The sequence below is a fragment of the Dromiciops gliroides genome, chromosome 4, assembly GCF_019393635.1.
Source record: "Dromiciops gliroides isolate mDroGli1 chromosome 4, mDroGli1.pri, whole genome shotgun sequence".
Lineage (NCBI taxonomy): Eukaryota > Metazoa > Chordata > Mammalia > Microbiotheria > Microbiotheriidae > Dromiciops > Dromiciops gliroides.
Window position 1 is genome coordinate 164,674,107 of NC_057864.1, and position 12,493 is coordinate 164,686,599.

The window sequence follows — 12,493 nt, forward strand, 5'->3', positions numbered from 1 at the left end:
AGTGTCCTCACATCTCTAAAATGAGTTGGGGGGGGAGGTGGGAAATGGCAAAGTACTCCAGTTTGTTAAAAACAAAAAAAACCCAAATGTGGTCATGAAGAGTTAGACACAACTGAACAACAAAAGCTAAAATCTGACTTTTGGGATGATAATATTAAGGGATAACTTTTCAACATTCCTTAGATAAGAGGCTAAAGGAGAGGTTTGAGCTTTCCAAGGTGATTTAGCTAACTATTATGAAATAAATTCTACTGGCTCCTACTCTATAGTTATCTTTGAGGCATGTAAATCTCTTAATCAGCCCTGTAGTTTAATCTGTAACCTGACTTAGTTTACTTACTAAATCTGTTTTATCTAGATTTGTCTCCTTTGGGAACATATAAGATTATGATTCTGTTTAAGTTTTATGGCCTAAGAGAATGTACAAGATTGTTGTAGAATAAAACTTATTTAGCTCTCTAACATAATTTTGTTTTTTAATAAAGGCTTGTCAGAAACTCTAGTCTTGGTTCAGGGTTATTTTCTACCTTCTGAACCTCTACTTTGGCATTATAAAACCTAGGTTTCTACCGCTATAATTTTCTGCATTGTGAAAGGTTTATTTAGCTGCAGTAACCTACCATCTGAACTCAAAAAGGTGGTATTTCTCCTATAACACTATCTCCAGCTTTGTTATTCCATCCATCCATCAATGTATCAATAAATCAACATTTAAGTGCTTATTATGTGTTCAGCACTATGCTAACGAATGCTGGGATAGATCTCAGGAGCTGACTCTTCAAGGAAACTAGAGATTTCAAGAAGCTCAGGGTCGTATTCCCTGGCTATTGCTTCTGACTTTTCTGGACTTCAACATCCCACCTCAGCTGCAGTATTACTCTGGAAATTCCTTCGTTGACTTCAGCTTTCACACCTTGAAACAGACATCTTTCCCTGTGGCCTCACCTTGCAACACCCCTCTGCTGTGCTGGCCCCATTTCCCACCGTTGAATTCCTCCCGGGGCCTTCATTTTGAGGAATGTTGTTCCTCAAACTGCCTGCTGCTTTCCCCCTCCAGCTTTTCAACTACCTTTTTGTGAGTTTTCCCTCCATTAAAATGCAAGTTCTCTGAGAGCAGTCACTTCCTTTTTGCTTGTATTTGTTTCCCCAGCTTAGCATAGTGCCCGGCACAAAGTAAGTGCTTAAATGCTTCTTGCCTGGCGTTGTCATCAAGGAGGATGAGCAATGAGATGTGGCAATTAAACCATCATTGCTAACTTTGGCGAGAGCAATTTCAGTTGAGGGTTGAGGTGGGAAGCCAGATTGTAGAGTTTCTTTAAGAAGTGCAAGGCAGAGTGTAGACAGCTTTGTCAAGAGGTTTGACTGAGGGAGAAGAGATACAGAAGAATTTTAAAGGTTTTACAATTCACACGGAAGTGTCAGTGATGATGTTAAAGTGCTATCCTTTTCAATAGTATCTGTTTTTTTAAAGAGAAAAAAGGCTTCTTTCAAAGCAACAGATTTCCAATTGCTGGCCCTGCTAATATTTTGTAGCCACAACTTTTCCAGTAAACACCCCTCCCCAAACTATTCTGAGTAAAACACATCCTATTTTCAGGTTGTTGTTTTTTTTTTTTAAATTTGGGGGAGGAGCGTCTCTTCATGGCCCTACCCCCAAGAAACAAAACAGCCAGCCCCCATTCTTTCACACTGCATCAATTCTAAATGTCATTATACTAACTTTTAAGAAGTTCTAATCGCTTCGTTTGTGTGGGTTCACCGACATGCCCTAGTTTTAACTGAAAAAAAATACTGCAATTTGAGAGAAGGGTGGGGAATTGTGGAATTGAAAAGAGAAAAGCCCAAGAACCAGATTAAACTTGATCTAATTTGGCTACCTTTCCCGTTAAGGATATCGAAAGAAACTAAAAACTGAAGGATGGGTGTAGGATTCCAGTGAGGAAAACTATCCCAGGGGTTTCTGAGAAAACTGAGGGGCAGAGTAGGAAAGGAGAGAGAAACGCAGCACGCATCCCAGGCCGGGGTTGGGACAGAGAGCCTAACAAGGTGGGGAACCAACTGCCGGGGGAAGGGGGTGGGGACACAGAGAGCGCGACTTTCCTCAGCGCCTCCCACAACTTTTTCTCAGCCCCGACGGATGTTTCTTGCCTTCTCTCTCCCCTAAGGCCAGTTGATCCTCTAACTCCCATTATTGGCCGTACCTTCCCCGGCCCATGCTTTCCCCAGAGGACCGATAACCAGAAGAATCAGACTCTTCTCAGAACTCCGAGCCCGAGGTATAACTGAGGGAAGAGATGCACAGTGGGGGAAGGACAAGCGAAGGCCACTCTCGCGAGATCTCCTCTAACCCCTGGGTAGAAGAGATGGGGGTGGAGAGGAAGGAATGTCGGGGTAGGCGGGGGGAGGGGCTGGGTTGCCCTGCCTTAGTTTGGGATTGGTCCGAAGTCGAGGAAGAGACCCAGAATGAAGAGTGACGACAGCAGAGGGGAATGACGGATATGAGTAAGTAGGGTGGGGAGGGCGGGGCGAGGCGGACAGAAGGGCTTTGCGCAGGCGCGGACGTGAAGCCGCGCCAGGGGATCGTTGTTACCTCAGCTCAACGTTCAGCTTGCGCGGACAAGTCCCGACCCCGCGCGCCCTGCCCCCCCCTTCCTCCCCAGCCCTGCTCTGGGCCCGCCCCCTCCCCCGCCTCCTTCTCTTCACTTTCCCCTCCCCCAGCTCGCCGTCGTCGAAGATAAACAATAGTTGGCGGCCGGCGAGCGCGCAGCCTGGACCTCGCGCGGCCGGGCTCGGCGGGCGGGCTGTGTGGGGCCGGGAGGGTCCCGGCCGTCCGGCCATGGCGGGACTCTACTCGCTTGGGGTGAGCGTCTTCTCCGACCAGGGCGGGAGGAAGTACATGGAGGACGTGACCCAAATTGTGGTGGAGCCGGAGCCGCCGTCCGAGGACGAGCTTTCACTGGGGTCGTCGCCACCGCTCCCCGGGGACGAAACGGGCTCCGGGGGCGAGGGCCCTTCGGCAGCGGCGGCGGTGCGGGAAGGACCTCGCGAGCCTCCTGGCGGCGCCGGGGCCTCGTCGCTGGCCGCGGGCCGCGGCAACCCGCGGCGCCGCCGCCGCTCCTCTGTGGCCTTCTTCGCCGTGTGCGACGGTCACGGCGGGCGGGAGGCGGCCCAATTCGCTCGGGAGCACCTGTGGGGTTTCATCAAGAAGCAGAAGGGGTTCACCTCGTCAGAGCCGGCTGAAGTGTGCGCCGCCATCCGTAAGGGCTTCCTTGCCTGTCACCTGGCCATGTGGAAGAAACTGGGTGAGTGACCGTGCCTGTGGCCGCACCCGTCCCCCCCATCCCGCGCGGGCTGCCTTCCCGCCTTCCCTGCAGCAGCCTGATTTCTCTCCGCTTCCCCCTCCCCCCAAGGTCCGGAGCATCGCGCCTCCCCCATCCCCCTAGCCATCCCCCGCTTCCCCAAGTGACAACAGACGGTTTAAAACCCGGCGCCAAGTTTTGGTCGAAAGACGAAACGCCCCGATCATCCCGCCTTCTCTTTCCGCCTCCCCCCTCCCTCCCCGAGTCCCTGATGAGGACATGGGCCATTTGAATGTGTCCCCATCCTTCCCTTTGCTTGCTTTTCCTTGGAGAACTGGGCGCGCCGCGCGGTCTTCCTCCCCATGTCCGCACTCTGTGTTCTGTAAAATTGAGTTCTTGACATTCGGGAATGGGGGTGTAGATGCAGAGTAGGCTGCAGGAATGTAGAATGGGGTGCTCGCTCATCACAGAGTTGGAACCTCAGAGGACATCTAGACCCAGTTCATACCCGAAAAAGAATTCTCCCCGCAGCTTGCACGCAAGCGGCCCAGTAGATATTTTTTGAAGACTCCCGAGGTAGTTCTCGGCTTCAAGTGTTAGGAAATTTTTCCGTTCCTGGAATCTACATTTGCCTCGTTGCAGCTTAGACTCGTTTTATTTAGCTCCTAGTTCTGCCCCTTGGGACTCAGGCAAAACAAGTCTGACGCCTTTGATGTGACATTCCTTCAGCCCTCTGGAAGACAGCTATTATAACTCTCTCTAAGCTCCTTCCAGGTTAAACATCCCTAATTCTTAAAGAACTAAGAGAATGTGAGGAAATTCTGTGATAAAGGACCACAGAATGTTCTAAGTACCATTACCAGTTGCTGCCCTTTTAAGAACTGCAACCCAGATAAATTGCGTATAACTATATAACTGAAATAGAGCTGATTAGGTCCTTTAAGAAAATGCTCACAAAATTTTTCGTTTTGGAGTACAAGCGACAGCCGCAGACAAAAGGAGCATATAGTTGAGGTTACTTTGTTGAGTAATTTTTAGAGCCTGTTCCACAATGCAAGAAAGGCCGGGAAGTTTAGTGAATTGAGATTTGGACTAGGTTTGGAAGACCTACGTTCAGATCCTGCCTCTTGCCACTAGCTGTGGCCTCTAGCCACCCAATGAACCTTTGGTATATGTCTCTAATAGGCTGTGAACTAGGATGGGAGTGGAGAAGGGAGAGGGAGTTTACACAGTGGAAAGCTCCTGCAAAACAAAATCACAATATAAGCTCTGGGGAACTTAAATGCTTATTAATGTCTGAGCATGTGTCTTAAGTCGATGTAAGATAAAAAATCCTAACAGGCTTTGTGCTATTCAGAGCTTTTTAATATTTCTCGAATAGCATTTTTAATTAGCTAAATGGGATGTTTTTAAAAACGCTGTTATAGCAAGTTGTGCCTGTGAACTAGACTCCTCCAAAAGTCAGTCTTTTATCTGCCTGGCTTTCTGCCCAGAGTTGTTTGATCGAGACTAGGATCAGCCAGTCAGCTGTTGATAGAGCTATTTCCCAACCAATCTCAGAGACCCCATTATATATTTTTGAGTATGAAGAAGAGAGATGAAATTAGTACAGTAGATTCTAGAAGTATACCACACAGTTGTATCTTTTGTACAGTAAAGACTACAGTTGTAACAAGGTGCGGGGGACTGAGACATTAGGCATTATTTAGTATTACTGTATATATTTAAAGCTTTTCATTGTAAGTGGAATTATGGCAAGTTTAGCATTTAAATAAAAACTTACCACCTTAGCAACTTTCTAGTTAGTGACTCAGCTCATTTACTTAGAAACACTATTGCCATTATTTTTATAAATCATGGATTAGGCCTTTGTTTATAAATGTGTGTTTCTAGAAGAGAGATTTTCTTTGTTATAGTTTATAGTTATTCATAGTTAAATAGTTATTCATAAATGCTTCTAGGCTTTTTTTGGACAGTTAAGGTAAAGTTTGTTTTATACTATAAACTACAGCTTGTAATCTATCCCCAAACCTTGCATAAAGTAAGCCTCATTCACCTAAATGGTTGTGTTCTTTAAAATTCTTTTAGAGCAGGGGCAGCTAGGTGGAGCAGTGGATTCCGGAGAATCTGAGTTCAAATCTGGTCTCAGACACTTGACACTTACTAGCTGTGTGACCCTGGGCGTGTCACATTGCCCTAAAAAAAAAAAGAAAATTATTTTAGAGCAAAGCATGGAAGGCTTGACACTAAAAGAGGCGAATTTAGCACAATATACTAGAAGAATCCTAGTTAGTTTTTGTGTTTTTTTTTTGGTGAGACAGTTGGGTTAAGTGACTTGCCCAGAGTCACACAAGCTAGTAAGTGTTAAGTGTCTGAGGCTGGATTTGAACTCAGGAACTCCTGAATCCAGGGCCAGTGCTTTATCCACTGGGCCACCTAGCTGCCCCCCTAGTTAGTTTCTTGAGAGAGAACATTTAGTAAATAAAATGGTTTCCAAAAAACCTGTATTCCATGTTTCTTAAATTTCATTAATACATTTTCTTTTCAGCCATCATACAAACTCCAGGATACATTGGAATCATTCACAGCATAAGGTGGTGAGGATAGTTAAGTAAAATTGCTTGTAGGTGTGTGATTTGGACTATGGTACATGCAGTCTTATTCCTTATTAGGCTTCTGTTTATTAGAAGCCGACTAGTGTTTGTATTCTGAGTATCAGTGTTGACTAGTTGTTTTGGTTAGAGTTTTTTTGTCACTTAAATTTATCATTTACATAATTGTAGTATTAATCTTTTGTTTCTACTTTGATCCTTCAATTTATGTTAGTATCCTTGGGTTTACTTTTATTTTGCAAGGTCCAGTGATAATTTTGTTATATTTATATCTTAAAATTTGTTTAGCCACTGTTTTATCAACAGCTTTCTTGGTGTATAAACCTTCTAGTTTGTCCCATGCTCCTTAAGAGATCTGTCTAGCAGTACTTTTGAGAACTTCAGAATTTAGTGTAACTAAAAAAAATTTTTTTTCTCCCAGGCTCCCCTAAGTATCATATTCCTCCTGTGGATGAGAGGAGAAATTAGTTAATCCAAAAGAAAGGGAAAATGATGATTTTAGGTTGAGAGAATGAAATATTATGGGATTTATAGTGGGATGTATTATGACTAAATACCAATATATCTTTTTCTATTTCTTATTAATAAGCTTTTCCATTTTCATCCTTCCCCCTTCTTGCCCATATGTTAGAAATCTGTTATTATTTGATTAATTTGGGCCTCCACTTATATGAGCAGTATTTCTTAATTCTCTCTTTTCTTTGAAAGCATGTTTTATCTCAGATTGAGATACTATTTAGAAAAATCTAGAGGCAGCTAGGTGGTGCAGTGAATAGATCACCAGCCCTGATGTCCAGAGGACCTGAGTTCAAATCTAGCTTCAGACACTTAGTAGCTGTGTGACCCTGAGCAAGTCACTTCACCCCAATTGTCTCTCCTCCCCCTCCTCACTAAAGAAAGATCGAAAGATCAAAAGATCCACTTCTTTTTCCTCCCTTGTCCAGTCTATTTTTTTTTTTTTGGCAGGGCAATGAGGGTTAAGCGACTTGCCCTGGGTCACACACTAGTCTACTTTCAAAGAAGATGGGGAGAATCTAGGAGAATAAAGTCCAACTTCTGTCATCTTTATGACTTTTATTTCAAACAGGCATTGTATTCATATAAATATATCATAATAAAGGTTTTAGAGGAAAATGAATTATTGTTTTTCTGCAGTAGAATTTAGTTTTCTTTATAGAGAAGTTTTATAAATATATTAATGTAGTATCTATTGGGGACCTAATTTAGGAGCATAATAAAAGTGATAAGGAGAGGATATTACATTTTTGACCTCAGACTCAGAGCTGGAAGGAACCTTTGAGTTAATCTAATTTAGCCCTTCTCCTTCCCTTATAGACAGGGAACTGAGACCCAGAGAAGTTAAAACGATTTGTTGAAGATCACAAAGCTAGTTAGTGACAGAGTAGGTACTCAAATTAACAGGTCATACTGTTAAGGCTTAATGGGTTATAGTGTGAAAGAGACGTTGGCAAACACTGGTATGATTCATTTATCTGCTACCTAACCTATAATTTTTCCCTTGAGTTATACTCTCCTTTGATGCTGTTTTAAGTTTGTGAGAATGCATCTATACACTAATTTTATTTGATTATATTTTTAAAATTGTAAATAAGTTGGATCTAGTGAAGAAGCTACTTCTAACACCTTTTTTTAAAAGGTAAAAAGCATGTTAGAATCCTTAGCTTTAAATCATTTAAAATCTTTTAAATTTATATAATTGTCTATAGTAATTAGTTGAACATCTATATCTCCTAGTGATTAGATAAATAAACTCTGGGCAGGAGAAAAAGGGAAACAAATGGAAAGACAATTATGAAAGGTAGACTCATCTCTATTGGGCATTATTTATAAAAAGGTGGGGTTATTAGTATTTCTCAGAGTTTTTGTTAACTTGCTAGATCTAACATTCCAGCAAACTTTCCAAGGTATCTTGTGTCTTTTTTTTCTGGGAGTTTATATGAATATAATTTTTAGAGACAACTGTCATTTCTTTTTACATATTCTCTAATCACCTAATTCCATCAAAGCTTCTGGTTAACATCTTTTTACTTATATTATTAATGGCTCCAACTTTATCCAATCAAGACATAAACATTTAGGTTCTTTTGATTCCTTTGATTGGGATTTTAAAGTAGTCAAGCTTTTGTATTTGGTATTGTGCTATGGCATCTTGAAGTTGTGGCTCATTTCTTCACTTCTGTGATTTTTTTCCTTTGTTTTTAAGTTTCTGGCTAATCTTATATGATGTAGATGTTTAATAAGTCAGCCTTCTTTAAAATTAACATTGACTAGGAAACAATAAATGATCTGTCCAGCTATTAGATAAAAGCAGTTTAACCACATTAGTCTCCAAATATAAAAATATAATCTAAAACCAAAAGAATTACACAGAAGTAATAAAACTAAAATTGAGTAGTTTTATTGAGGTAGAAACATTGGAAGATTTTTTTGATACTTACCTAATATGATAGGTATTAACACATCTCATTTGAATACATTTGACATTTCCATAAATTTCTTCACTTTATGGAAGTTATATGTGTTTTGATTAAATTTTAGCATGGTGGTAGAATAGCATCTGCTAATATTTTTTGTTAAGTTTGTGTTGAACTATACAAGAATAAAACCTACATTTCATTTCTCATTACAGCAGAATGGCCTAAGACTATGACTGGCCTCCCCAGCACATCAGGTACAACTGCAAGTGTGGTTATCATCCGTGGCACAAAGATGTATGTAGCTCATGTGGGAGACTCAGGAGTGGTCCTTGGAGTTCAAGATGACCCAAAGGATGATTTTGTCAGAGCTGTGGAAGTGACACAGGACCATAAACCCGAACTTCCTAAAGAAAGAGAAAGGATTGAAGGACTTGGTGGGAGGTAGTGTATTAAGTTTTGTTTTCTTTTTCTGTCTTACTTGCCTTTATCTTAAGGAAACAATTTCTATTGCCTTAGGTGTACTGAGGATGTATGTGTGGATATAAAAATCCTTAGCATATTTTTCTTTTACTAAAAGTTAGAGGTGTTCCTTACTTTCTTCTTCACATTGTGGTGCAGTAGATAAAGGGCCAGGCCTGGAGTCAGGGAGACCTCTATTCAAATCTGGCAAATCACTTAGCCTCTTTTTACTTTAGTTTCTTCATCTGTAAAATGAAGACTTCCCTGGTTTTTATTGTGAGGATCAAATGAGATAACAGTTGTAAACACTTAGAACAGTTCTGGGCATATAATAAGTGCTATATAAATGTTAGGTAAATTATCATCATCATCATATCAGAGGAATTCTCTGGTTCTCTGTGATTCCCTCTTGTCACATGACCTAGTCCATCTTTTTCTGTCATATAATCCCTTGAGATATCTTTTATTTGTTATTTGCAGTTCCTACTTATATATTGCATCCTTGTCACACCTACCATGTGCCTCTCCAGCCTTCTTTGTGATACTCAGATTTCGTTTCTCAGAGGCCACGGTGTTCTGCATCTTGCTGCCACTTGGGAAATAGTAGTATTGGGAAAATGGGCTTTTGCTTTCATAGGAAATTTAAGCTCTGTAATCTCCTCAAAGCAATCCAGACTGCTTTTCTTTTCTTTTTTCTTTTTGTGGGGCAGTGAGGGTTAAGTGATTTGCCCAGGGTCACACAGCTAGTAAGTGTCAAGTGTCTGAGGCTGGATTTGAACTCAGGTCCTCCTGAATCCACGACCAGTGCTTTATCCACTGCTTTACCTACCTGCCCCGCTTTTGAGTTATTGTTAAAGGCTGCATGATAACCTTAGAGATTGGGATTCCAGAATGAGAGGCAGGATTCAGTTTGAGTTTAGAAGGTGGCTTGAGCCCAAACCAACTTGGATATTTTTTTCTCTTCCTGCTTAAGCCAGATTCTGCGGTTATTACTTCTTTTTTCTGTCCCTGCCAACTACATGTCTAAAAGTAGGTACTTTTGAGACCAGAAACTTAAATTAATTTTATTATGATATTTTCATAGTTTAAACCAAGTGCTTTTAACTTTTCTATGTCAGAGATCTCTCTGGCATTTTGGTAAAACCTAAGGATACCTCAGAAAATTGTTTTAAAATGCGTAAAGGATTATAAAGAAAACCAATTATTTATCATCATATATGTATTGACTATTGACATTAATATATTAAAGTTTAAGGAGCCCAGTTTTGTAAACTGAAATGATCATCTAGAAACAGGAATCATAAGTAAGAGCACGGGAAAGTATTTAAATATATTTCATTGAGATTGTTTTAAAGCTTTGTTTAAAAATTTGTGAAGTTTAAAAAAAATATAGTGTAAAGCCTTGTGGTTATTTATATTCCTTATGAGGCTCTCATGTTGGTATTCTCTTGTGTCTCTACATATGGTATAGTCTTTTAGCAGTTCCAAAGTTGCAAATTTGATCATACTTTACCCTGATGCATTTAATATATTGGTGGCTACCTAAGTTTTGTTCTTTCCTGATGGTTAGCTTCTTCCTTTCCGCTTTTCTGTTGTTTAGATGGACAAAGTTCCTGATGACAGTTTAAGAATTGTCATGTACTTGTGTTCAGCAATTCGTGTCTATAATCTTAGAAATATTTTTGAAAGAACTTTCTGATAGAATCTTATATCCTAAATATTCTTGGGGGGAGGCAGTGAGGGTTAAGTGACTTGCCCAGGGTCACACAGCTAGTAAGTGTCAAGTGTCTGAAGCTTAATTTGAACTCAGGTCCTCCTTAATCCAGGGCCAGTGCTTTATCCACCGCACCACCTAGCTGCCCCCATTAGATAGTCATTTTCTAGCAAGGAAGATGTCATTGGATAAAACATTCCATTTCTGAAGTGCTTTTTAAACCAGATACTGTTCTTTTGTCCCTACAAGGTGACATTTCAATTTATCCAGTTTTGGAGAAACAGAAACTCTTGATAATAGCTTTGCAAATTGAGTTAAATGCCACTATAATGAAAATGGTAACTTTGAGAAGTTAAATGACTTGCCCAAGATCACATAATTGATAAATATTTGTGGTGGAATTTTTTAAAAATCCATTTTCTTTCTGAACTTAAGAAAAAGCAAATAAAATGGGCATTTCTATGTATCTAGTAGAATAGAAGATGGTAAATAATAGTGTAGGTCTCAATGATGTACTACTTATTTTTTTTTAAGTATAATAAGATCAGGTTGTAGCTTTCAAAACTATCCTGCTTCTTCAAGGTGGGATTTAAACCCAGCTTGACCTATTCAGCCTTCTAGGAGCTTACAGTCTAGTAGGGGATAAGATACCAACACAGCTTTAATACACTATTTTTGGCATTTAAGTTGGTTTTAAAGGATGGCTCTGACTTCAACAATGGAAGGAAATGGAAAATATTTCAGCTATGAGCAAAGACTTGGAGGCACAGATAGGATAATGCATATTCAGATGACACAGAGCAGTGCAGTTTACCTGAAGTGTCAGATACACAGCAGGAGTGATGCTGTAAGGTTAGAATGATAGAAGGGGCAGCTAGGTGGTGAAATGGATAAAGCACTGACCCTGGATTCAGGAGGACCTGAGTTCAAGTCCAACCTCAGACACTTGACACTTACTAGCTGTGTGACCCTGGACAAGTTACTTAATCCTCATTGCTTTGCAAAAAACCCAAAAAACCCTTCTTTAAACTATTGCCATACCTGGACCACTCAGCAAACATGAGCAACCTTCAGGAAGAAGCAGGATTGACTAAGCAAGAAGGATTCAGTTGCTCCCAACAAACATGAGGAAGAAGCAGAAAGCCCCTGGCAGAGGCAATGGCAGAAGCAGAGGTCTGTGAGTCGGGCTAGAAGCTCAGTATTCCAAAAGAGAGAGGCAACAACATCACTTTGTTTCCCACTTCACTGCTGCTTTGTGGGCCTCCTTAGGACCAATAAGGCTCTACAGTAAAGGTGATCGAGCAGCTCACCTGCACTCACCTAAGCATCAAAGCAGAAGGAAATAACATTGTCTCTACATCTGCTGTAACAATGAAGCCTTCGGAAGAGCCCGAGATGTGGTGGAATGTGTGCTTGGTTAGTACCAGCCATTACGCCAACAGGACTAAATCAGATTTCAAAGAGAAGATAGCTGCTCCCCAGACAAATGAGGGCCATCTCATTTTGTCTGAGTTTTTCCATCCCAGTAAGGCCTTTCTATTCTCATTCTTGTTACTTTTTTTTTTTTGGTAGGGCAATGAGGGTTAAGTGACTTGCCCAGGGTCACACAGCTAGTAAATATCAAGTGTCTGAGGCCAAATTTGAACTCAGCTCCTCCTGAATCCAGGGCCAGTGCTTTATCCACTGTGCCACCTAACTGCCCCCTGTTCCATTTTTAATAAATGTCTCTTAATAACCTTATGAGCTTAATATTACTGGGAATGCAAAGATGGATTTCTCACAAAGACTGCTCCAAGTCAATACCACGATGAACTTTGATCCCAGAGGCCTTAGGAATGATATTGCCTAGCTTCTGACAAGAGGGGTTCGATATGAATGAGACATTTTGGACCAAGAGACCAAAGTGGGCATTTTGCCCATTAGGGATATTGGTTTTATGGGCTTTTTTTCCTTTTCAGAGGTGGGAAGGGG

At 41.2% G+C, this 12,493-nt stretch overlaps 1 protein-coding gene across 3 annotated transcripts in view; it reads left to right on the forward strand.

Moving 5' to 3' along the window:
- Positions 1 to 2,711: 2,711 nt before the first annotated feature.
- The window catches only part of PPM1D (protein phosphatase, Mg2+/Mn2+ dependent 1D), a 45,228-nt gene continuing 35,446 nt past the window's right edge, over positions 2,712 to 12,493 (forward strand). Inside the window, exons 1-2 of one of the 3 annotated variants that reach the window (XM_043999558.1) lie at positions 2,712 to 3,302; positions 8,562 to 8,790. In XM_043999558.1, the coding sequence (XP_043855493.1) occupies positions 2,837 to 3,302; positions 8,562 to 8,790 (695 nt within the window). In that variant the 5' untranslated portion in view covers positions 2,712 to 2,836. The remainder of the gene's footprint in view (positions 3,303 to 8,561; positions 8,791 to 12,493) is intronic. The other 2 variants (XM_043999557.1, XM_043999556.1) reach the window with 2 other exon arrangements.